The sequence below is a fragment of the Pogoniulus pusillus genome, chromosome 5 (assembly GCF_015220805.1).
Source record: "Pogoniulus pusillus isolate bPogPus1 chromosome 5, bPogPus1.pri, whole genome shotgun sequence".
Classification (NCBI taxonomy): domain Eukaryota; kingdom Metazoa; phylum Chordata; class Aves; order Piciformes; family Lybiidae; genus Pogoniulus; species Pogoniulus pusillus.
In genome coordinates this window covers 21,022,104-21,048,575 of record NC_087268.1, presented here as the reverse complement: position 1 = coordinate 21,048,575, position 26,472 = coordinate 21,022,104, and the positions used below count along the sequence as shown (strand labels likewise).

Genomic DNA, 26,472 nt, shown 5'->3' with positions numbered 1-26,472 from the left:
TTCACTTTCCCACAGCCCTCAAATCCACTGTTTTGTCTTATTCTAACAGATGTCTGGGTTTTTTTCCCTATCTGCTTCAGTGATACAGCATTTTGTTATCTCCACACTCCCATTCTTTTTCACAGAGTTTCAAAGTACAACAAAATATTCCATTGCTTACCACTCTCTGGGCTCCCACATCCCATTAACTAGTCCCTTGGGTTCCCACAATGTAGGACAACAGTAATCTTAAAACATGGTCTCTGCACCCAAAACAGTGAGTGTATGTACCATAATAAGTGTGTGTCTCTCTACCTCAAACGACTATCTTGTGCTACACAATAGTGAACCTATTCATTTCTTTCAAATAAGAGGTGCTTGCCAGAGGTCTTGACAAACAGCCCTGTCCTGTCAAAAGAATATTTTTCTAGTGGTGAATTAGACAACATCTTAGACCCTTCCCATTAAAGAAAAGATGTAGGCTTTGCAGCAACCAAACTGTTGAGGGGTTTTGGTGTTGTTTTGTTTGTTTGCTTGGGGTCTTGGTTTTTTGTTTTATTTTTTCCCCTACTTTCATTATCTCTTTTCAGAGAAGAAAATATGTTTCATACTCTTGGACTTATTTGCATGATTTGGTGGTGTATGATGACATTTCATGCTTTGCATGCTGACATCCACTGTATGGAATGTAAGTATAGCTTTGAAGATATAATCCAAGGAACTGGGTTTAGTCTTTGGTTATTTGCAATTAGTCTGACAGAAACTATCATCTACATTCAACAAAGCAAATAACATAACTGAACATTTTCTGTATCACTTTCAGCAGAGGAACAAGCATCACCTATTACAAACGTGAGACTGAATTGGAGAAGAATGGAACTGTCCTGGGAGAGTAGCAAGAATTTCTCAAAGTACAAATGTACCATAATGGACAGGGACATGGAAAGTGTAGAGAATGAGGTAAACCTCAATTTGTTGAGATTAATAATTATTTTTTTCTTTACATTTTATCCATTTCACTTACTTAAAAAAAAAATGAACCAGTTGCAGATAAAATCTGATCAGTGATTGTTTGCAATCTGTGTGATTTGATCTGTCAGAGGCTGTTGAAAGCCATTACCAATGCCAGGGTACATTTGCTGCAGGATGAGAATCTCATACATATCACAGAGCTGAAGTTCTGGAGTCAAAGTGGAACAGAGGCAGTAGACTTCAATTGTAGCTACATTGACTCATAAATAGGGATGTAGATGTTGAAAAGAAAGGGGCTGCGAGACCAAGTGATAGGTTTAGATTGGAAGAGATCTTAAAGATCATCAAGTTCCAAGTCCCCTGCCATGGCCAGGGACACCTTCCACTAGACCTGGTTATTCAAGACCTCATCCAACTTGGCCTTGAACACCTCCAGGGAGAGGGCATTTACAACCTCCCTGGGCATCCAGTTCCAGTGTCTCACCAGCCTCACTGTAAAGAATGTCTTCCCAATATCCAGTCTAAATCTACTCTCCTCAAGATTAAAGCTGCTCCCTCTCAATCTATCATTACAAGCTCTTGTAAGATGTTCCTTTCTGGATTTCTTGTAGGCCCATGTCAGGTACTGTAAGGCTGCCAGAAGGTCTCCCCAGAGCCTTCTTTTCCCCAGGCTAAAGAGCCTGTCTCCATATAGGAGATGCTCCAGTCCTCTGACCATCTTTATGGTCCTCGTCTGGACCCACTCTAGCAGACCCATATCCCTCTTATGCTGTGGGCACCAGAACTGGACACAGTACTCCAGGTAGGGTCTCATGAGAGCAGAGCAGAGGGGGAGAATCATCTCCCTTTGCCTGTTGATCACACTTCTCTTGATGCATCCCAGGATACAATGGCCTTCTGGGCTACAAGAGCACATTTCTGGTTCATGTTGAGTTTTTCATCAACTGACACTCCAAAGTCCTTCCCCTCAAGACTGCTCTTGAGCCACTCCTTGCCCAGCCTATATTTGTGCTTGATATAGCCTCAACTCATCTGTAGTACCTGGCCCTTGGCCCCTTTGTTGAAGTTTATGGGGTTGGATTTGGCCCACCAGTTAACCCTGTCCAAATCCTTCTGGATGGCATCTGTTCCCTCCACAGCTGGTGTCATCTTCAGACTTGTGAGGGTGCTCTAAATCCCACTGCCCATATTGCTGACAAAGAGGTCATACAATAGTCATACAGATCCCAGTACTGAACCCTGAGGGATGTCACTTGTCGCTGGTGCCCATTGGACATTGAGCTGTTGACCACAACTCTCCAAGTGATGCTATCCAGCCAATTCTTTAACCAGTGAGTGGGTCACCCTTCAAGTCCATGCTTTTCCAGTTTGGTGACCAGGATGTCACATGCAACAGTGTCAAATGCTTTACACAAGTCCAGATAGATGACATCAGCTGCTCTTCCCCGACCTAATGATGCTGTAATTTCATCATAGAAAGCCTCCAGATTCATTACATGTTATTGGTGAAGCCATGTTGGTTACTGCCAATCACTTCTTCCTCCTTTTCTGTATGCCTTAGCAAGAACTTCAGGAGGATCTGCTCTATGATCTTGCTAAGCACAGAGTTGGGACTGAGTGGCCTATAGTTTCCTCTTCCTGTTATCCCTTTTTGAAGAGAGAGTTTACATTTCTCCTTCTTCAGTCAGCAGGTTGCTCACCAGATTGCTATGACTTTTAGAATATGATGGACAGCGGTTTGGTTATTAAAGCAGATGCCTTAATTAGAAATATACATAACACAAACACATCACATCTTCATTGAAGATTATTAATATAATGCTGTGGGCATCATTCTGAACTCTGCAGAGGTCAGATTAGGAATTCTGCTTTGCTTAATCTTTTGATTAAATCCCATTGTGGTTCTCCTATTTATTAATCAACTTCCATTATGCCACGAGGGTACAATTAGCCTTCTCCAACAGTTCCACACAAGTGTGGTGTCCAACGCCTGAGCTGCAAAGTTTTTTTTGTAGTTACACAGTTTGCTCATTTCCATTCTATGTCACCCTTAGGTGGTCAAGAAGAGAGCTAGCTCCTGAGCATACACCACATAGACATACAAGCAAGATTTTGGCCTTGCAATTGAGTTTTAGAGTTTCATTTTCATATCCATCATCATCTAATGCCATGACAGGACAAATCTGAGAATTAAAACATCCAGTGTTCTCTTTTTTCAGGTGAATGTTACACTATGCAAATTTCCAGTGGAACAATATGTGCCTCTGCACAAAGGGGTATTCTTTACCATTGAACTGCCAAATACAAACATCTCAAAAAACTGCACCTTTATCCCTGGAGGTAATGTTCATGGTCTGGGTAAGGTTTTCTCTATCTGCTGTCTTCTAAATGTAATCATTACCTTGGAGGGAAAAATAACCTTACAGAGTGGGTGACAAGTTTGTTTTCTTTCTTTCTTTCTTTTTTTTTTTTTTTTGTAGATATGTAAAATTTATTTGTGTTTCCACAACTCTGCAAGAGATGCATTAGCACAGGTGAATATCACTAACTGCATTATTCTCTCCAAAACGCCACTAAATTACAGTGGTTTAAGGGCAGATTCAAAATCTCTTCTGTCTGTTACAAAACAAGATGTTAGCATTCATGTCTTTATTAAATGCTTTTATTATGTGCTTCTGGTGAGTGTGGCAGGAGGCAGACCACAGAGGTTGCTAAATGCAGTCTGGAGATCAGTGAAACCCATAAAGTGGAAAGAGGAGAGGAGAGGAAATGCTGGTTATAAGCAGCTAGAGGCAAACTGAATGCAACAATCAGTTTGAGATTGCCCCGTGGGGGAGTTAAGCAGAGCAGGATTTAGGCAGGTCCCAGGTTCATCATTCCAAACTTGAAGTTTTTACAGCCCATTTTTCACCATCCTTCTTAACTCATCTCTTGCTGGGAGCTCAACAGAGGACACACTTACACAGCGACCCTCAAAACACAAGCCAGGACACAGCACCTCCTAAAAACCTCTTGCTCTTGGTGTTCCTTCCCAGATGGCCCTAGCAACCAAGCCTTCAGGTTCTCCAGGGCATGCCCTCATGCTTCCACAAGAGTTCCCTTAATACTGAGTGCTGCAGGCAGTAATGGAGGAAGACTCCACCGTTTTGCTGAAGTTGAGATACACTAGAGAAAGAAGCAAAAAACTGGCTGAAGGGGAAGACAGAAAGAGACTGAGCATATCTGCACAGTCCAGTCACACGGGAGCTTCCAAAGAAATAAGGTTTCCACTTCAATCTGCTCCAGAAAAGGAAGATATCAAGTCACAGTTGCCTGTATCAGAGTGGGAGTATCTAGTTAGGAGGCTATTTGATTAGAGGGCAGAAAAAAAGCCCAACCTTCCTTTTGAAAGTCTTAGCCTTTTAAATACTGTGGGTGACACTTCAAGAGTGGATTCCTGGACAATAATTGCATTTTGTTCCATAGCAGTGGGGATGGCGTTATAAGATAATGCACCTTCTTTGGCCTATGTGAATGCTCCAATCGTTCCCAGGTTGCACAGCTTAAAATAGGGCCAGAGTCCGGCTTTCTCTCAGCTGTCGTGCTTAATTCAAGTTATAATCATCTGGAGCTGCAGGGGTCTAACACAGCTGAGCATGTGCCATGGTCCTCCAGCTTGGAGCAATCACACAATTTTTCCTCACCATGGATATTCCTGTGTTTGCAGGCATGGATGGGTCAGCAGTTGAAAACTTCTCCTGTGTCGTTTATAACATTTCCTTCATGAACTGCACTTGGCAAGCAGGCAGGGATGCTCCAGGAGACACTCAATATTTTCTCTACTGGCAGAACTCGAGGCGAGTAGATCTGTTTGAATCTAGAGAAGTCTGGATTCTCATTTGACACATCACACTGCCCACACTTAACTAAAATACCTTGCTACATACAGAGATGACGATGTAATGGAATGTGAGCTTTACATTAAAGATGAAAATGGCAGAAACACAGGATGTAGATTCCGCAATGTGAGCATAGAGATTGAAAAGGCTTACTTCGTGGTGAATGGGTCTAGCAAAGAGTCCCTAATCCAGTTCTATGATGAGTACATTCAACTGTATACAACTGGTAAGTGAATGTTTCTATTTTCTGTTTTATGAAATAAGGAAGTGGGGAATTTTCCTTTGAAAAGAACAAAACATAGTCTGTAGCCATCTCAGGATTATACACTGTAGATAGATTTTGCTCCCAGTAGTTGACAGAATATTGTTGCACAAGTTTACAAAAACAAGCAAAGGCAGAGGTGCCCGAAATAACTGCTCAGAAAAATGATCTGAGCATATCCATAGAAGTCAAGAGGTGAAACATAATGGTTAGGCTTTCAAGGCCACCTTTGGGCTTATTTAGCTGGCTCTTAATTCGATGCCTTTCTGACAGCAGGTATGTCCTAAAAACAGAGAGTGGGTTCAAATTGCAAATTAAGACTGTATTAAATATGTGGTGCCTATGCATGAACTAGGTGCTTAATCTCCAACAGAGATCTGAGACAGGACTCAGTTGCCTAAAAAATATGCCTCTAGTGCTATTTGAGACACCTCAGACATCTGAGGCATCTGCAAGCCTTGAAGATGTGGCTTAGGACCTGTAAGAGACCAGGGTCTTCCTAGGTGTCCTTCATGGTCTGAAATGCATAGCATGAGACTGACTCCTGCCTGCAGCTCGTGCAGGTTTTAAGGCTCAGAGCTCTCCAGACAAGCACACCTGATCCATGGTGTAACAACTTTGCAGACATAGCAGGCACTACTGATGATGAATCCACTGACTATAGTGTTAGACCCTTAGGTCACACCGAGTCAGCTATACTGTAGACACTTAAATCCAGATAGCTTGATCTTCTGTATGAACAATATCACACACACACAAAAACTTTAAAAGCAAAAAAAAAGTCTATGGAGATTTGTGCTGTCAATGTGACATCCAGAGGCAGAAGAAAATGTCAGTCTGCTGACTGTACTGCTGAATTACATAAAAGCCTTAATAAGTTTTTCACATGAGCTTCACAAAATCACAGAAGCATTCTGGTTGGAAAAGACCTCAGGATCACCAAGCCCAAATGATATCCCTACCCACAAGATTCACCCTAAACCATATCCCCAAGCACCACATTCAAAAGGCCTTTAAACACATCCAGGGTTGGTGACTCAACCATCTCCCTGAGCAGCCCATTCCAATGCCTGACCACTCTTTCTGTTAAGAACTTTTTCCTTATGTCCAGTCTAAATCTACCCAGCCACAGCTTGAGGTCATTCTCACTTGTTCTATCACTATTTATCTGTGAGAAGAGACCAGTATTGGCCTCTCCACAACGTCCTTTCAGGTAGCTGTGGACAATGATGAGGTCTCCTCATAGCCTCCTCTTTTTCAAACTAACCATTCACAGCTCTTTCAGTCACTCCTCACAAGATTTATTCTCCAGGCCCTTCACAGGCTTTATTGTCCTCCTCTACACTTGCTCCAGCACCTCAACATTCCTCTTGGATTAAGGTGCCCAAAACTGAACGCAATACTCAAGGTGTGGCCTCACCAGTGCCAAGCACAGTCACCCTACTCCTGCTGGCAACAGCATATCTAATACATGACAGGATGCTGTTGGCCTTCTTGGCCACCTGGGCACACTGCTGCCCCTGTTCAGCTGCCTGTCATTTTGAACCCCCCTGTCATTTTGAATCCTTTCTACCAGTCAGCTTTTCAGCTACACTTCCCCAAGCCTGTACTGTTGGTTGGGGTTGTTGTGGCCCAAGTGCAGGGCCTGGCATTTGGCCTTGTTAAAGCTCATGCCATTAACTTGGGCCCATCAATCCAATCTATCTGAGCCCCTCTGTAAAGCCTCCCTACACTTCTGCAGATCAACACTGCCACCCAACTTGGTGTCATCTGCAAACTTACTGATGACACACTCTATGCCTTCAAGGTCATCAATAAAGATGCTAAACAGAAGTGGTCCCAACACTGAGCCCTGGAGGCTACTTCAGCTACTTCAGATGTCCAACAACTGAAATGACACATTCCCAAGTTCTGCTACTGTATTTTACTCCTGTTTACCAGATAATATTTGTTAACATCAGCAGCATGCAGTTGAACATCAGTTGACTTAATCTCAGGTATATTTAGCTATGAGTAAATGAGTTGTAACTGATTACTGATGTTAATTATTTCCTTTCTTTCCAGAAATACTCACTCCTCCATTACATATTGCTGTCAGTTGTACTAGAGAGTCAGCAGGTTGCATAATTACATGGCAACCACCTCTTACAAGTCATGTGGAAAACACAAAATGTTTTCAGTATGAAATTAACATACAAAACAAGGTAAAAACAATTTATTGATTTGCATTTAGCACCATACCTACATATATGCATATCTGTAATATGCAAAATTCTGTTTATTTATTAAGTTCTGTTTTATAAACTGTGTTGTCCCCCTGCTCCAATTCTGTTGGTCTTGCACATCAACCACTCGTAACCTTGTTTCAAACTAATAAGAGTTCAAAGTAGAAAATCATAAAACAGTGAAATACTGTAAAGGGTCTCTGTCCTAAGACTGGGAGAGCACCTGAAATGCTTTCCTGCAAGAGCATGTCCCACAGGAGGCAACTGCCCGATGGCAGCCTGCTTTCCAGGGCACCTTGGCTCCAGTACCCTGACAGTATTTTGCAGATGCTGGGAATCTCACAGCCACTCGTCAGTTTCAACATATGGGGTTGTTTTGCCCCCATCAGCCTCCGCATTTCTCCACACCTGTTTTGAAACCAGTGCTGAAACAGAAGCCATTCTTCTGAAAAATTACACACCAGCAACTCAGGGGAAAGTTCACACTGGCACATACACTTTAGCAACTGGCTGCAGTAATTTGACAGTAAGATATTCTGTGAAATATTTTGAAAGTTCCACATTAAGATGTAGGTTACAGTATATGGCTACAGCAATATTACCAATGCAAACATAGGCTGAGTGAGGAATAGTTCAAGAGTAGTCTTGAGGAGAAGTATTTGAGGATGTCAGCTGATGAAAAACTCAGCATGAGCCAGAAATCGCAGAATCAAGGAATTAGACAGGTTGGGAAAGATCTTCAAGATCATCAAGTTCAATGCCTAATTAACTAAACCATGGCACTAAGTGCCTCATCCAGTCTCCTTTTAAACACCTCCAGGGATGGTGACTCCACCACTTCTGCAGGCAGCTCATGCTGATGGACAATCACTCTTTCTGTGAGCAACTTCTTCCTAACATCCAGCCTAAACCTGCACTGGCCCAGCTTGAGGCTCTGTCCTCTTCTTCTGTCACTGGTTGCCTGGGAGAAGAGACTAACTTCCACCTGGCTACAACTCCCTTCAGGCAGTTGTATAGAACAGTAAGTTCTGCCCTGATCCTCCTGTTCTCCAGGCTCAACCACCTCAGCTCCCTTAGCCGCTCCTCACAGGGCTGTGCTCCAGCCCCCTCACCAGCCTTGATCTCCTTCTATGGACACATTCAAGCACCTCAACATCTTTCTTAAATTCAGGGGCCCAGAACTGGACACAATACTCGAGGTGTGGCCTGCTCAGTGCTGAGTGCAGGGGCATAATGACCTCCCTGGTCCTGCTGGCCACACTACTCCCGATACAGGCCAGGATGCCTTTGACCTTGGCCACTTGGGCATGCTGCTGGCTCGTGTTCAGTCAGCTGTCGACCAGTATCCCCAGGTGCCTCTGCCTGGCTGCTCTCCAGCCACTGTCCCCAAACTGTAGTGCTGCATGGGGTAGCTGTGGCCAAAGTGCAAAACCTGGCACTTGGCCTTGCTAAATCTCATGGCACTATCCAGCCTGGACAGGTCCCTCTGCAGAGCCCTCCTGCCCTCTGACAGATCCACACTTGCTCTCGACTTGGTATTGTCTGCAAACTTACTGACGCTAGAATCAATCCTGTCATCTGATCCCTGGTGCACACCACTAGAGACTGGCTGCCAACTGGATGTGGCAGCATTCTCCACCACTCTCTGGGCCCAGCCATCCAGCACAGAGTGCCCCTGTCCAAGCCATGGGCTGCCAGCTTGGCCAGGAGTTTGTTATGGCAGACAGTGTCACAGGCCCTGCTGAAGTCCGGACAGACTACATCCAGAGCCTTCCTCACATCCACCAGGCAGGTCACCTGGTCATAAAAAGAGATCAGGTTGGTCAATCAGGACCTGCCCCTCCTAAACCTGTGCTGGCTGGGGCTGATCCCTTGTCCATGCTGTAGGTGCTCTGTGATTGCATTCAAGATGATCTGTTCCATAAACTTGCCTGGCACTGAGGTCAGGCTGACAGGTCTGTAATATCCTGGGTCCTCCTTCCAACCCTTCTTGTGAATGGGCATCACCTTGGCCAGCTTCCAGTCTTCAGGGACCTCTCCAGGGAGACAGGACTGTTGATAAATGATGGATAGTGGCTTGGCCAGCTCAGCTGCCAGCTCTCTCATCACCCTAGGATGGATCCCATCTGATTACACAGATTCATGAGGATCCAAGAGGCTCAATAGGTCCATAACTGCTTCCTCCTGGATTACAGGGGGGATGCTCTGTTCCCTGACCTCACTTACCAGTTCAGGAGGCCAGCTGTCTTGGAGACAATCTGTCTTACTACTGAAAATTGAGGTAAAGAAAGTGTTAAATGTGTGCTTGCAGCCCACAAGGCCAAACATATCCTGGGATGCATCAAAAGAAGCGTGAGCAGGAGGATGAGGGAGGTGATTCTGCTCCCTTCCTCTGCTCTCATAAGACCCCACCTGGAGTACTGTGTCCACTTCCGGTACCCACAGAGTAAGAGGGATATGGAACTGCTGGAGCTGGTCCAGAAGAGGGCTGCAAAGATGATCAGAGGGCTGGAGTACCTCCCCTGTGGAGACAGGCTGCAAGAGTTGAGACTTCATACTGGAGAAAAGGCGCCAGGGAGACCTTACAGCAGCCCTCCAGTAGCTGAAGTGGGTCTACAAGAAAACTGGAAAGGGACTTTTTACAAGAGCTTGTAGAGACAGGATGAGAGGGAACAGCTTTAATCTTGAGGGGAGTAGATTTAGACTGGATATTAGGAATAAAGTCTTTACAGTGAGGGTGGTGAAATGCTGGAACTGGCTGCCCACTCATTTGCATCCTCTCCGTTAACAGCACAGGCTGATGATTTTCATCATGTCCTAAGCTGAAAGACCTCAGCTGACAATGAGTAATGGGGAAATAGTAGTCTACTTTACAATGCAGCAGACACGGCAGGTGTATTTTCTGAAAGGTCATATTCTTTCCAGCAACATCTTTTGACTTTTTCATTAATGGCAGCTGTCATTCTGACATTACATATGACAGATGCTTCCAGGACATTAGCTTTTCAACATTTTCTGGGGTCCTTCCTAAAATCACTGCTGATGATTTTGTTCACTCAGTTTTTAACCTATACTTTTCTTTTTCAAAAATCAATCCAGGTCAATGTTTCATTCTCGTTAATTAATTTTTGATTGTAAGAGATGTGTAAGCAGCTCTTCACAGTACTTTGGGCAAAGCCCCTGATAGATCGTTCAGACATCTCCCAGAGACTTTGACTGGAAGGAGGGTAAATGGGCTGTTCACATCAATCTTCCAGCTTACCAAACTATTGTGAAATCACAGCTTCTAGATCTGCTGTGTTTGGAGGATGATTTGACTGCTTGCGTAATTAGGACATACTTCTGCTGGATGAGAATGCACAGAGCAAAAACCCTCCTAGAAGCAAATGCAGCTTCTCACAACCACTGATAATTCATGTTTCCTTATTTTTCCAAAACTAAAAGAAAGAAGCCAAAACTCTGTATAAAGTGATATATTCTGGGACATTGTGAGAGCAAATCCAATTGAATTTTCAGTTTAAAATTAACTACAATCAGTATGAACAAGCAAATGAGAACAAAAGAGGAAGAAATATTGTATTATTTGGAAATAATAAAGATTCATCTTTGGTTTGCAGGATAAACCCAAAGAAGAGAAAAAGGATCCTCCTATAACAGTAAGCACTTTTGTCATATACAAATCTGTGGTTTTGCCCACTTTAGCATATAAATTCCAGTATATTAAATGTTCTTATTTCTGAAACTATAGTTATTATATCTATATAGCAATCGGAATTTGGGAAAGCATGTTCCTGTGGTATTTTTATGAGTAAGCTTAATATATCTCTTTAGGATGGAGTAGCTTGCACTAGGCAGAACTTTGCACACATTTCACAAAACTTCATATTTTCCATTTATTGCACATACTTTATTGCTTAAGACAGAAGTGACATTTGCCTTAGAAAAAACTGGAAACCTTCTCTTTCTCAGATCTGTTGGTGCATAAGTACCACTGTAGATCAGGGCAACTATGGATGGTATGTCAAGGTATTAAAAACCTGTGTAAGTTAATACACACCATCAATCCTTACCTGTAAAATGAGTGGTCCTCTCAGCCCTGGAAGCATCTTACAACTGGCAGATTCCATGCCTTGCATAAAGTGTCATGAGCCCACATCAAACATACCTGTTATCGGATTGTCTTGAAAACATTAATCTGTTTAGCAAAGACACACACAGTCCAGGGAATATTTGCAATCCCTGTAAAGGTTGTAGGGTGAATTTACAGGGTATTTCTCTAGCTTCAGTTTTCTTAAGATCCATTAAAAAAAAAAAAAAAGAGGATTAAAAAAAAAAGTGTCCTTAAACCGCAATAATCTAAAAACTCATCAAGCTTAAACTTAAAAATAAACCCCAAACCTAAACAAACAACAAACAAAGCAGAAAGATTTGGTGGATGAGCTAAAAAGCACATACCTACAAAGTCATATGAATTCACTTTTTATAGAATCAATATCATGAAATTAACCCCCAAGTTGTATTAATATTTGCCTGTGAGATGATACACAGAGTCTAATTACATTGATTTTAGGTAAGGAACAACAGATATGAATTTCAAAATTACAATAAGGAAAAAAAATATATTCTGAAAATCAGAGCACGAGGAAAGAACTGTCTCCTAAGCTCAAAATGGGGCGAATGGAGTGAACCTGTCGAGTTTGGTAAGACTGTGAAATATTATTTTAATACAGATTTCCCCCCCCCCCCCATTATTACCATGTTTGCCTCCCTTTCTCCTTCATACTCACTGACATGAATAAAACCTTAGCTCTTATCCAATGGCATGGAAGAAAATGGGTGGAAATTACTACTGTGGGGAAGCTCCAGCAGTCTGCCAATGATGACTGATACCAGTCTTTGATTAGCTGGGACTGTAAAGGCAGCAGTTACTCAAGATGTGCAAGCTACAGGAAAAGGCTGAGATAGACTTAGTCTGGTCTTCAGTCCAAAGTGCTGAGAGGCTGCTGCCTTTCAGTTCTTTTAAACTTGAACCATGAATACTACCTCCATCCTTCTGTACCTTCCCTTTCATCCTTTCCTCAACACTCTTTTTACAGTTCCATCATTTCTGCTCTGTTATTTGTTCTGTTAGGCAGCTTCTTCTTTGGCTTCTGTGGAATTAAAAAAAAAAATATCTGAAAAGGTTTAAAATTCTTCAAGTTTATCTGAATTTTTTAACAAGGTTCTGTAAGAAGTCAAGTTGAAATCCTTCAGGTTACTCAAAAAACTAGGTGAAATTTGCATTCGTTACTGACAATCCTAAAGGTAGCTTTTTTGGTATGCTAAGATATTTCTCTCTTCAATGTTTCAGGTCAAGGAAAAGATTACTTTATCTTTGTGCTTTTATTTCTGATAGCACTTGGAACAATCTCAGTAACACTGCTCCAATATTGTCTTTTTAAAAGGTAAATCAACCTTAACAAATGTAGAAACTGTTGTTACAGAATTATTTCTATGAAACATATTCCTCCTGTCTCCTATGTACAAAACGAAATAATCCGAGTATCAATGCCATTAGGTTTTATTACCAGTATTGTTGTGGATGCCACTTTGGCATGAAAAATCATGACAAGTGAAAAAGGGGGAGAGGATGTCAAAGTAAGTGACTGATTCCACCAGATCCTGCAAAAAAAGAAAAAACGTTTCTATTCATACTTTTAAGCATTTAACAACCACAAAGCTTTGAAGCCACTGGCTTCATACAGTACTAAACAAGAGGGAATTAGGACAAACAAACATTGATAAAAATCTACACTTAGTGGTGGAATAAACCTGTTATGTGACTTATTGAAAGTAATTGTTTAATAAAGTAGTTACTGTGCCTCTCATCACTAAATAAATTCTAGCTGCTCTAGTGAAAGGTGTAGTAATAGCTTCCCACCAGCTACAGTCATATTTAAAGTTTCTTTCTCAGTGATTTGTAGAGTTACAGCTAGTCAACCTTGAAAGCAAAAAAATGTCCTTAAGGAGCATCTCAAAATATTTGTCTAAGTTACATCATTAATAGTATTTTACAGTTCTTTGCAATCCCATTTCCTGCCCAAAGGTACTGCAGTGTCAAGAGCCTATTTTCTCCCATACCACAACCAAGAGACAAATTTAATCCATTACCTGATGAAGATACTCAGGTATGATTTCTTTCAATTCAGTCAAATTTGTTACCTATTTGATAACTACGAATTGCAACAGGCCAGAGATTAGAAGAATGTGCATATATGTATATGTATATAACCAATAAATTTGATCCATTAATAACCCGTTTTCTTTCATAAAAGTATGTTGTTTTGAAACTAGAGATGTTTTATGCCAGTCCTGAGACTAGTGTTTATTCTGTATGTATTTGCAGCCACATTTTATGATCGGAGTCACCACTTCAGCTGAGATCACCAATTTCTGTGTGCACCAGCTTTGATTGGTTGTTGTTCATACCTTGAAAACAACCTAAATGAGGAAGCACCTTTCATTAGCATTTTCAAATAGCAATGACAGTAATACATGTGAATATGTGTTTTATAAATCTCACCTACATGCATGTAAAAATCCTGGTGCATGGAATCATGAAAATCAACAGGGCTGGGAAGTTCCAACAGTTTTAATTTGCCTTCTGCTTTGCCTCCGTATAGGATTAGCTGGGACAGTTTAGATGTTCTGTGTAAATTGTGTTTCACCAATATTCTGTAGCATCCTGATGTAGTATATTCTAATGTTTAACTATCCACACTTACAGATTTTTTTTTAATAGCCTGTTTTAACATACTTAGAATGCATTACTTTTCATCCTTATTTCTGCAGAGCAGCAGCACTCCACAGTCCATATTATTAAATCATAGAATGGTTTAGATTGGAAGGGACCTCAAAGACCCTCCAGTTCCAACCCTCTGTCATAAGCAGGGACACCTCCCACTAGAACAGGTCGCTCAAGACCCCATCCAACCTGGTCTTGAACACCTCCAGGGAGGGAGCATCCACAGCCTGCTTGGGCAACGTATTGCAGTGTCTCACCACCCTCACTGTAAAGAGCCCTTTCCTAACATCTAGTTTGAATCTCCCTTCTTCCAGCTTAAACCCATTACCCCTTGTCCTGTCATTACAATGGTAATTGCTAGTAAAGTAGCAGGCAGTCTGAAAAATTGCAGACACTCTGATTTGCTTGCTTTTACTGAATTTGAGGTGCTTGCAATCTCTTGTATATACACTACCAGAATGACTCAAAAAATTCTACTACAATCCAGAAGCCTTTATGGATGTAATTTTGTAAATGGTGGTGCAGGGACTTCAGTACAGGCAGTGACTTGGCAGCAGTAATTCTCAAGGTCCAAGCAAAGCCCTCAACTTGCCTCATACCTGCCACCATGCTTTGTGAACACAATTCAAAAGTCTCAGACATTTCTAAAGAGCTTTTAAACTTCTCTTTGCCAATGTCAACCTAGTCTTAAAGCCTAATTTTAGCTCTTCATTCCACATTCAGGTATGTTTAACACTGACTGAATGCTTGTAATTCTTAAAAGCTGATAATAAACCCAAAGAGGTTACCTCAGGGGAGGTCTCCTGCTCCACTGAATACCCTTCCTGGCAATTAGCTCTAACATATTTACGAATCATTTTGATGTCTATAAAATCCTTTGCTAATCACACTTTTTAAAACCTTACATTTCCTCATTTTGTCCCTATTTACTTTATGACTTTTTGCATTTTTCCATTATGTTTCACAATACAACTTTTCCTTAATGACTGAAAATCTCATGATTCACAACCCTAATTTTCCTGCACTGTCCTTCCAACCCTAACACTTGCTGTGGGCAAGACCCTGCCAAACAATTCACTTAGTAATTTTGACAACTGGCGTTCCTCTAATCATAGAATCAACCAGGTTGGAAGAGACCTCCAAGATCATCCAGTCCAACCTAGCACCCAGCCCTAGCCAGTCAACTAGATGATGGCACTAAGTGCCTCATCCAGTCTTTTCTTGAAGACATTTTTATTTTACTCATCTTCTTTCACTTTCTCGTCATTCTGACATCAAATGTTTTTTTCACCCTCACTCAGAAATTTAATTCATTTTCCCCCTTACCTGAATTAAATCCATTGCAAGAACTTGCAAGACAAACTGTGTGCTGGTACAGCCTTCCTCAGAGAACAGACAAGCAGCACAAAACATAATGACCACAAAGCCCTGCAGCATTTACTGATCCTACAGGTTTGATAAAATTCCCCACACATCCTGGTTTGATGCTCTGTAACATACCCTCAATATGATAAGAAGTTTGTTCCTCCCTCCCCCAAACTAGTCCTCTTACTTAGAATTCTAACTTATCTTCCCCCACTATTTTAAGCTCCACTGTATCAGTACAATGACCTTACCTTCACTCCCATATAAGTCACAGAATCAACCAGGTTGGAAGAGACCTCCAAGATCATCCAGTCCAACCTAGCAGCCAGTCCTAGCCAGTCAACTAGACAATGGCACTGCCTCATCCAGGCTTTGCTTGAACACCTCCAGGGATGGTGACTCCACCACCTCTCTGGGCAGCCCATTCCAATGGCAAATCACTCTCTCTGTGAAGAACTTCCTCCTAACATCCAGCCTGTACCTCCTCTGGCACAACTTGAGACTCTGTCCCCTTGTTCGATTGCTGGTTGTCTGGGAGAAGAGATCAACCCCCACCTGGCTACAATGTCCCTTCAGATAGACAGCAGTGAGACCACCCCTGAGCATTCTCTTCTCCAGTCTGCACACCTCCAGCTCCCTCAGCTTCTCCTCATAGGCTTTGTGTTCCAGGCCCTTCACCAGCTTTGTTGCCCTTCTCTGGACATGTTCCAGCACCTCAACATCTCTCATGAATTGAGGAGCCCAGAACTGGACACAGTACTCAAGGTGTGGCCTGACCAGTGTTGAGTACAGGGGAAGAATAACCTCCTTTGTCCTGCTGGCCACACTGTTCCTGATAGAGGCCAGGATGCAATTTGCTCTCTTGGCCACCTGAGCACACTGCTGGCTCATCTTCAGCCTACTACCCGCCAGTACCCCCAGGTCCCTTTCTTCCTGGCTGCTCTCCAGCCACTCTGTCCCCAGCCTGTAGCACTGCTTGGGGTTGTTGTGGCCAAAGTGCAGAACTCCAGTTTGACCACAGTGATTGTACAGTAACGACCAACTTAGTTTAAGTCTAGCTTGTATCTAGAAAAGATCAGCTAGTCATCATTAAGTTTTTTTCTACTGTCTCAGTTAAGGTTGTTCAGCATTTATTCCCTTCTGCTAAGAGCTGGCACTGATCAGCACATTAGAAGTTAAATAGTCTTTAACTCTCCTTAAAAGGAAACTATTTTCTCCTGCTTTGCAAGGATTTGTTCGGCATTACCATAGCAAGATGAGGTGCCTTTGGTACTGGTGTATCTAACATTTAGCAATTTCTCTAATCTTCAACAGTGACTCTGTAGCTTATTGTGTTAATTTTCTTTCTCTAGTTAGAATATGCAAATCTACAAAAAAGAGACTGTATTGAGGAAATAACTATTGTTAAAGAGATGACCAGACTTTCAGAAAGAGACACTTGGATTCCTCAATCCTTGTGAAAGAAAACAATGGATCCCTCCAACAGGTACTCCAGATCAGAATCGAACACCTATAAAACTACTTGCTCCATAAAAATACACCTAAAATGAAGCAGAAGGCAGGAGAAAAGAGAAGAACCAGTAAACTTTGTTTCATTTTGTTCAAAACCCTGAGTCTTGGTGGCTAAGCTTTTGTGCCACTTCCTACTGTGAACACTTGCTTAAACCTTGCTGAGATTTTCTTCACCAAACAAGGCCTCTCATCTGCAATGGAAGAAACTTACTTCCTATCCCCACTGCCATGATGCTTTTCCTCTGGACATACTCATTTCCTACAGAACAGGACTGCCACATAGATCAGTTTTCTCAGATTATCATTTTTATATACTGTTTTCTGAAGCAGAAATTTTGCATTTAAAGCATGTTTAAAATTACCCTTCAACCTTGCAATCAGCAATACCAAATGGTCACTCTATTCAGCAAACCTTATGCAAGACAGACAACAGGAAATAAAATGACACTTGCCCAGTGGAGTCAATGCTGGGCAGCCAGCCATTTCATGAGCTCCATACGCTCAATGCAGATATGAACTTCTGCAACAGAATTATTAACTGAACTCACACAGATGTTGCCTGAAACTAAAGCGCAAAATGTTATGTAAGAATTAGAATAAAAATAAGATTAAATAACTAAAGATTTCCTCGCACTCATGAATTCATTCCCTTCAGTGTGCAAGCCTTATTGGCAAGGCCTTCTAAAAATGCCAGCTTTTTCTTATACAAATTCCAATCTTTTTAATTAAATATTATTTCAACAGCAGTTTCAATAAGGCAGAAAACAAATGCTTTTTTTAAAAGTCTCATTTATTGTTTGCCTCTTATGTTCCCACACTGCAAAATCACACATTAAATTGCTGCTGCATGATGAAGGAAGCCACAGACTAAAAAAAAACTGAACACCAAGTGGCACATGCTGAATCAGCACAGCATAAGTAAACTGCAGTTCCACTTTGGAAAAAAAAAATAACACACACAATAAAAAAAAACCAACCACACTTACACTTGTGTTTTCCTATTTCTTCTGGTTAAAACCTAGTTTTGAAGAGAGAGTGGAAGGCAAGATGAAAAATGTCCTCTGCCTTTCAGGGGCTGCTGAATTGTCACTTGATTACTCCTCAAAAAGCTTGGGCCACTACACACTATCCTACCATTATCTCTACCTCTCTAGTCAATGACACTGAAGATAAACCCAAGACGTGTATTTCTATAGAAACTCTTCCTCTTTTCTCCCAAATCAATGATCACAAGTGAAACTGCAGACTATTTGGCAAGGTCAGCATCAAGTGACCTGTCCATACCACAAGGGAGCTAGCATTATTGAACAGGATAAAACCACTTGCAGAAGGTAAGTGAGGTTTGCCACAAGCTAGTGTACAAAGCAGCTGTGTACTTACATTCAAATACAGATGTTACAAGCAGTGCCTGTGCAACAGTAAAGGCATAAAGTAAATTACGTTTGAGGAGGGTAATGATCAGCCAAAACCAAGTAGTTCATTTAAATACTTCATCTGAAACAGCAACCTCAGAAGGCACACAAAAGACAGATCAGTCAGCCTTCAATGACTCATACAGTGACACACTGTTTCTTTCTTAAGATACAAGGCAAGTTCTTAAAATATGACTGGAGGATGAACACCTTATTTTCCTTTACTGGTCCCTCTACGTCTTTGCAGATTACAAAGTACAAAAGTAAGATTATACACATAGGAAGAATGGCACATAGGTATTATCTCGAATAACAGTGTGCGAAATCATTCACTTCTTCCCCAGAAGCAGACATCAACCTGTTAATACTGAAGGCTGACCTACCTAGATCTATATTTTACAGCTATGCAGAAGCATACGTATTCCCTCACACCCCCCACCCCTCCACTTCACCTCTTGGAATGAACATTAATTGATTAAATTCACTTTCCACAGAGGGACTGATCACTGCTACAAATCAGGCCAAACAGTATCTTGTATGGCACAATCAGCATTTTCAAATAGCAGCAACAATACAATACACAGGTTATTCAGAAGTTGAAGGCATTTACTAGGTTCCTGGGTTTTTGCATGAATGCCATGTTGCTTTCTATATTGATTCTTACTTCTTAAAAAATTCACTTTAAGCTGTTTTACCAAGGGCATTACTTTTTGACTGTCCTTGGGATTTTGGGTTCTCCTAGCACTACAACAGAAAACCCTTCATTTAAAATAGAAGTTGCAAATGAGTTTCTCATCATGCAAAAAGCCACTTGCAGCAGCAGCCCATCATACACTATCAGGCACAGAGAATGGGAGTAATTTCTATTAGTATGACCCATGCTTCCCTGCCCTCCTCCCCCCAGTAAAGTTCTCACATTCAATTATTTCTTTTAAAAAAGTCAACTTATTTGGTTACAGAGTGCAGTGTTTAAGTGTATCAGAAGAACCATTACCAGAGGAACCATTATCTGAAACAGGTTTTCAAACAAAAGAGGCTTTCCAAAAGCTTTTATGTAATAATTTCAACACAGAGTAAGTATGTTTATTGTTTTACAGCAGAATGCCCCAATTTAAGAACAAAATTGCTAGATGTTCAGCTGTGCAAAATGGTATATAGTGCTTCAGTACAAGTGGAAAAGAACATGATTTGTTAGCAAGTACTTTGAAATACAATTTTATGGTCCTAGAAGATAGGACTTGAAACTGGGGACTGATCCACAGGCATACTTTTTTTGTGCCTAAATTGGACCCAGCCACTTTGGACCTAGAACCAATGCCAGCTGTTGCTGAAAAAAAAAAGATAGAAAATCACCACACTGAACTGCCAGATTCAGTGTCTTCATGCACATTACTGAGAAGTGGATCAGTCCTCAATTGAGTTTCCAGCCCCATCTACAAGTATCATCGGGCTCTGATAAATAAGACTCACAGGAATTTCTTGAAGGTCAATGGTCCATAATGGTTGTTATTCTACATGATCTGCTCAACTTGATTTCAAACTCTAGTTAGGCTGTTTAAATGACTTTCTTGAATTCATCATACAGCACAAGCACAAATGCACCCCCCATGCCTCTGAGAACATTAGACCATGCACCCTTGAAGAACGCCTTTCCTCCCTCATCCCTTGCAATCTTCCGCCAGCAGTCAATTGTTCCAGAGTACATGATGTCAGCTGTGGAAAAAAAACAAAGATTAACTCCTGTAATTGTATCCAATTCACTTCTTTAGCTACTTTGTGATGTCCCAAACCACATTTTAAGACTGTAACACAGTATTTGGATGTCTAGAAAAGGTTCCCATCTGTGTGCCTAGCTATGAAAAGCAAAATCACAATGTTATGCCTTCTTTTTGGCAATCACACTGCTCCTAATTCCTTTCATGTAATTTGTCACTGTGAAGGGGCAGTCCATTCATCTATTTTATATTCTATAAAGAAATACCCTCAGCTTCATTTTTAACACCACAAGTTGAGCTGCTTGCTGCATTTTGTTTTATCATGTATATGTAGCAACTTAAATGAATGGAACAAAGACCTCTAAACGCTGAGGGACAACTACCAAAAAGATGAAGAACTCCATCTTGTTAATACTGCTAGAAGAATTGTGCAAATTAATAGCATACCTCCTTTGCGTCCTGACTGCATCATCATTCTACGACGAACTGTATCGAAAGGATAGGAGACCACACCAGCCACGGCAGTCACTGTCTGGGCAATCATCCAACTGATAACAATATGAGTATTTCTGGGATCTGGGAGCATGCCTGCAATAAAAAGGTAATTAGCATTTTATCCTCCTCCATCTCACTCACTGCATGACAGCTACTTTACAATTACAAAGCACTGCAAAGACATACTCTGAAACTGCAACAAGTTAAGAAACTTGAAACATGTTGAGGCAATATAGAACACACTGAATGAAAAGACTTTTTTCCTGTTGGTAATCAAAACAAGTAATGTTTAAGCATGAGAATTCTTTTCTGGACAGAATGAGAAGAAATCAATTTTCTATTATTTTTAGAAATAAATATAACTAAGTCATTCTCTGAATTACATCAAACTACAAATTATCAATGATGTCTATGCCCAAGTAAAAGGTAAAAAGCACTGCTCAATCCCATTCCATTTAAGCACACTTCAATCAGTCCAAATTAACTACAGTAATGCACTGAAGAAAAAAAAAAGAACCAATTGGGTATGGTTACCAACATGCTTTGTTTGCATTAGGAGAAACTTCTTTAACTGCAAAACCAAAAGGTGGCCTACTGCCATCAAAATAACGCCTGTTTTGCCTTGAACACTACAGTGTCACTAATGACACCAACATAGCCCTCCGCCCCGACCACACTCAGTTCCTAAGTACAAATACACAGCAACATCCAGGAACAGATACAAACAGACAACACAATTCTGAAAACAGGTCTATGTGATCCTCTCCAAAATGTTACCTTTTGCTGTATCATAGATCCCAAAGTAGGCAGCTCTATAGATGATGATGCCTTGGACAGAGACATTGAACCCTTGATATAAGCCACGCACACCATCAGACTTGGTAATTTTGACTAGACAGTCTCCTAGACCAGAGAATTCTCTGTCTGCGCCAGCTTTTCCAACATCAGCAGCCAAACGGGTTCTTGCAAAATCCAAGGGGTAGACAAAGCAGAGGGAAGTGGCTCCTGCTGCACCACCAGAAGCCAGGTTACCAGCAAAATACCTCCAGAATTGAGTGTGCTTGTCTACACCTCCCAAGAACACCTGCTTATACTTATCCTTGAAGGCAAAGTTGAGAGCTTGAGTCGGAAAGTATCTGATGACATTTGCCAAGTTTCCTCGCCAGAAAGACAGCACTCCTTGTTCCTTTGGAATACGCACTACACAATCGATGATGCCCTTGTACTGCTTATCAGCAGCAATTTGTTTACTTGCATGTTGCACCTGCAAATAAAAACAATTATTTTGACTGTATGCCTTGACTGCCTTGCACTACAGCTGGACTTAAGTCTGCTTTCACTACAAAACAAAGACTGTTAAGCCTGAATGCCTGATGGCAGTTGTGTGCAGAGATCATGCCTGCTAAACATAATAAAATCAGCTGTGACAGCAAACTTTAACCTAGGTCGGTCTGACTCTCTGAACTTAAAAGTGTCATCTGTTTGTACTTTGGGGAACACTGCAGAACTGGAGGACTTGTAGGAGTCAACTGTCAAAGGTTGAGAGCCTAGGTTTTACACGCAAAGCCAGGGAATGAACGTACACGAAGCAAAAAACAGCACTGTACAAGAGTTCCCACAGCTAAGAAGCAGACAGGCTTAAAATTGCTTCTCAACCCCGTAACAGCTCAGGACTTGCCAAAGCAGGGCCAGCTGTGAGAAATAAGGGCAAGCTCAAGGTAGCACGCCGCGCCTGGACGATCCGGTACCGACAGCCCTTACTGATAGCGGCGCTTGTGGGCGTAGAGAGCGACTGAGTCAACTTCAAGGCGCCGAGAGGACTTCCAGCCAACGAAGGCGGACGCAAGGGGATGAAGACGCGGACAAGACCTCCGCGGCTGCTTCCGCCGGCGGCCGCCACGAAGGTCACGCCAGTCACCTTGGTCCGCCGGTCCCGCCCGCAGGGGTCACAATGGGTCCCGCACGCCGGACGTGGGCCCGGCCCAGCCAATGCGCTGCGCGGCCGCGCAGTCACGTGAGGGTCACCAAAATGGCGGCACGCTGCCGCCCTCCCCCTGCCCTCTGCGCCAGGAGCGGGATGGGAGGAAGTGACACCGGGAGCCGCCCCTCGACCCTTTTCCCGTCCCCTCGCGGCCCACCCCTCGCCGCGCCCCGCAAGCGGAACCGGCTTCCCTCCTGCCCCGGCGGGCGCCCACCCCTGGCGGCGCCCCGCACAGCGGAACCGGCTTCCCTACTAACGGCGGGCGCCCGCCGCCCACGTGACCACCCCACAGCCGCCGCCGGGTGGGTGCCGCCGGCAGAAGGCCGCCTCGCGCGCGCCCTTTGTTGTACCGGCGGCAGGCACCCCCCGCCCGCTCGCCTCCCGCTGTCCCCGGCCCGGCCCGGCCCACGGGGGCCTCGGCGGGCGCCTGCATGGGAAGGTGACGGGCTGCCCTCGCCCTCTGCTTCCGCCGGGCTCTGCCGCGCCGCTGACCTGAAGCAGGAGCTTGACCCGCTCGATCGGCGCCACTGCAGTCTTGCTTATGGCAGCGGCGACGCCGCCCGCCAGAAAGTCCTTGAGGAAGGAGATGGCCTGGTCCGCCATGTTCACGCCGCGCCGGAGCCGCCGGGAAGGAAACTCCGCTGCCGCTCAAGCCGAAAAGGCGGGCCTGCTGCCGCGCATGAGCTAAATGCCGGAGCCCGCCGGCTCCGCCCTGCAGTGTCCCATTGGCTGCATCGCCCCAGAGGCAGGGCTTTACTGTCCGGGGCAGGCGGGGCTGGGCCGAGCCGGCGCCGGGTGGCAGTTCCGAGGGGTTGTGGGGTGCGGCGTGACCGCTGGGAGCGCCGAAGGAAGTAGACATGTGTGCTTTCCCCCCGCCCCTGCGGCGCCAGTGGCGCAGTGCCGCGTAGACCAGGGCGGCACTAAGGCCTGCCGGTGCTCTGCGCCCGCAGCCGCCACCTGTAAAGGACAAGGGGCCTCACTTCTGCCCAAACCCGATCCCGCGACGCGGCAGACCCGGCAGTGCAGCGTGGCGTGCCTTGCCGTGCCTCGCAGTGCCTCGCAGCGCGCTGTTCAGGTCACCCATGGCCTCACAAGTCTTTACGCGACAGTTGCTTTGTGAAGCACTTTTTGCGGTGTCTCTGTACCCATCTTGGTACAGCCTGTACAATGTAACGGGTCACACCTCGCAGAAATGGTCTGCCACGTGGAGTGCGAGCTGGTGGCGCACCGAGTTCAGGGTATGGGTTTAGGAGTCGAGCTAGCCGATGAGCGACTACAACCAAATGAACTGGGAAGCTTGTTCGTTGGCCACTGCGGGAAGCCGGTGTAGGGCACTTTTTTTGAGCAGCAGCCATAGGAGGTTTGAGGCACTGTTGGAGCACTAGAAGGTTTTTCTCCTTCCTTGCCATTCTCACAGTAAGGCAAACTAATTTCTATGTTCTGTCCCCTGTACTACTCCTCGCCATTGTGGTGTTAAGCATCAGATTTTCAGGCTCTTCTGCCCACCACTGAAGTGACCTGAGACAAGGAAATGTCAGAGAAAGTATCTGTGGCTTCCTAGAAGGATAACAGGAAAATGCCCCAGTGTCTTGTTTGGGTATTCAAGCTTGCTGCTCTTAAAAGCTCTTTTGCATGTTACCTAAGGAGGTACCCACAGCAAGGCCTCTGTCCCTACAAAGACAGTGCTCTGGTAGTAATATCTGCTAAATTTATTGGGAAAATTTCACCTAATGACCAAACTTCTGTCTGAAATTACACCTAATATTCCAGAAGTGACTCTTTGAAATTGTTCAAGCTGGAAGCAGTTAGTTCATGCACACTGTACGTTACTGCTTTCACTGTTGATGGACGTTTCCCACAGAAGTAAATAAAGCCAAAGTTCTTTTTTTTTTAACATCTGGGTGGTGAGCCACAACGTTGCAGTAGTTGAGGTGTGTGAAACCACTGCTTACATGTGTGTGGACTTTGCAGGATTTCAGAATGAGGCACCTCAGACTCCATGCTGTGAGAACAGAATGTGCCAGGCACAACTTTGTTCTTGCTGGAGTGCAATATGTATTATAATGTCACTATTCATTTTTTTAATTTTTTGCACATCAAAAGGTTAGAAGTAAATGGTGTGCTATTTTATGTGCTAAATCGTGATACAGATACAGGGAGGTTCCTCCCAGGCCCATGCAGGGTTAGACTTACCATGCTCCAGGCTGTGGTGCACATTCTTAGGCACACACAGATGAGTTTTTCAGCTGTTCATTAAAAAAAAACAAAAACACAAAAACCAAAAAACAAGCTCATAACTGAAAGTGAATACTCTCATAGTGCAACACAAAGTGTGCAAGGCTGGGAATAATTCCCACCCTAATATTTTTTGTTCATTAAAAAAGGATTTCATACTTTGGGACTGATGTGCTGTGGATTTGAAAAATTTAACGTGAATTTTGTGACCTGAAACTGTTCAGCCAATAGTTGTCCTTTTTTGTTCACCTTGAGAGCTCAGATGCATCTAACTAGGAAAATCCTTTTTATAATAAGAGAAAAAAAAAAACCAACCAGGTTGGAAGAGAAGATCATCCAGTCCAACCTAGCACCCAGTCCTGTCCAATCAACTAGACCATGGCACTAAGCGCGTCATCCAGGCTTTCACTGGACACCTCCAGGGACAGTGACTCCACCACCTCCCTGGGCAGCCCATTCCAATGCAAATTACTCTCTCTGGGAAGAACTTCCTCCTAACATCCAACCTATACCTTCCCTGGCACAACTCAAGACTGTGTCCTCTTGTTCTGTTGCTGGTTGTCTGGGAGAAGAGACCAACCTCCATCTGGCTGCAGCCTCTCTTCAGGTAGTTGTAGACAGCAAGGAGGTCACCCCTGAGCCTCCTCCAGGCTAAAATCTAATCTCATATTCTGCTATCCATTTTCATAAGCGCTCACAAACCAAGTAGGGCTACAAAGGAGGAGAAAAACGTACTTGAACCAAATGTGGTGCCCACACATTTAAACTCCAGTTATATCACAGATGAGACTTGTTCTTTTATGCAGCTGCCTTTTTCCAGAAACCTCACAGAAGGCAGAGGAATCAGTCTTGACTCTTCTGACCAGCTGCTGCTCCAGTTGTTTCCAGTCTTGGCTACACTGCAGTAGCACTTTCCAGACTTCATTAGAGAAGGCTTATTTACAGTAGAAAGTGTTAACAAAATTATCTTAAAAGGAATAGTGATGGAGTATTGAAATGATACTTGCATTAATCTCCTGAAATAGGGGGGAAATGGGCTGGTCTAAGAACTGGACTATTCTAATTGCTCCAAGTATGACGAAATTCTGATTTCTTAGCAACATGATTACTCCCTGTTCTGGTTTTGCTGGGCCAGAGTCCCAGGCTGGTCAGAGTCTGCAGGCCGTTAGCAGTTTGAGTCAGCCAGGACAGCCGACTTGAGTTGGCTCACAGGTATATCCCATACCATGAGCATCATACTCAGCATAAAGGAGGAAGTTTATTGAGAAGAGGGGAGGCTGCTGCTTGGGCTCTTAGTACTCTTTCCTCTTCTACTATTGAGATCTGTCTTTCTGAATACTGTGACTGCTGCACTTCTGGAATGCTGAGTATAACTCTATGTGTGTTGCATTGGCTGGCTATTTTATGAAACCTATTTTCATTTCAGCCTGTGGATGTTCTTTTTCCTAAATCCCCTTCTCTGCTGGGGGAGAGGTCACCTGGTGATAGAGCAGATGCTATAGTTTAGTTCCAGACTAAATGTATACACTCCTGGAGGGCTGCTGACACCATTTGTGGTTGGAGACGTGTTTCTGAGGGTACCACAGAAACTGTGTTGTACACCCACAGTATCACTGTCATCAAATGATTGCAGAATCTTCTGGCATCGTTCTACTCA

The 26,472-nt window shown here is 43.3% G+C and overlaps 2 protein-coding genes across 2 annotated transcripts; one reads left to right on the top strand and one right to left on the bottom strand.

Moving 5' to 3' along the window:
* The first annotated feature begins 579 nt into the window (after nt 1-579).
* Nucleotides 580-17,927, top strand: LOC135175399 (granulocyte-macrophage colony-stimulating factor receptor subunit alpha-like). The gene is made up of 11 exons (XM_064143475.1): nt 580-667; nt 803-939; nt 3,171-3,291; nt 4,658-4,787; nt 4,880-5,055; nt 7,156-7,295; nt 10,934-10,972; nt 11,887-12,016; nt 12,667-12,760; nt 13,402-13,483; nt 16,818-17,927. Exons 1-11 carry the CDS (start codon nt 580-582, stop codon nt 16,923-16,925), a joined length of 1,245 nt encoding a protein of 414 aa, XP_063999545.1. The 3' UTR covers nt 16,926-17,927.
* A 526-nt stretch (nt 17,928-18,453) lies between these two features.
* On the bottom strand, nt 18,454-23,247 carry SLC25A6 (solute carrier family 25 member 6). The gene is made up of 4 exons (XM_064143476.1): nt 23,073-23,247; nt 21,377-21,863; nt 20,552-20,692; nt 18,454-20,102 (listed from the first exon to the last, which is right to left on the bottom strand). Exons 1-4 carry the CDS (start codon nt 23,181-23,183, stop codon nt 19,945-19,947), a joined length of 897 nt encoding a protein of 298 aa, XP_063999546.1. The 5' UTR covers nt 23,184-23,247; the 3' UTR covers nt 18,454-19,944.
* Nucleotides 23,248-26,472: the final 3,225 nt, after the last annotated feature.

Excerpts from the sequence above, each read along its gene's own strand:
- LOC135175399 (XM_064143475.1), top strand. The coding sequence starts at position 580 with ATGTTTCATACTCTTGGACTTATTTGCATGATTTGGTGGTGTATGATG. Across the intron at positions 3,292-4,657 it reads CTGCACCTTTATCCCTGGAG|GCATGGATGGGTCAGCAGTT; the intron begins GTAATGTTCATG and ends CTGTGTTTGCAG. Across the intron at positions 10,973-11,886 it reads AAAAGGATCCTCCTATAACA|GTAAGGAACAACAGATATGA; the intron begins GTAAGCACTTTT and ends CATTGATTTTAG.
- SLC25A6 (XM_064143476.1), bottom strand. The coding sequence starts at position 23,183 with ATGGCGGACCAGGCCATCTCCTTCCTCAAGGACTTTCTGGCGGGCGGC. Across the intron at positions 20,693-21,376 it reads GATCTATGATACAGCAAAAG|GCATGCTCCCAGATCCCAGA; the intron begins GTAACATTTTGG and ends TTTTTATTGCAG. Across the intron at positions 20,103-20,551 it reads GCAGTCAGGACGCAAAGGAG|CTGACATCATGTACTCTGGA; the intron begins GTATGCTATTAA and ends TTTTTTCCACAG.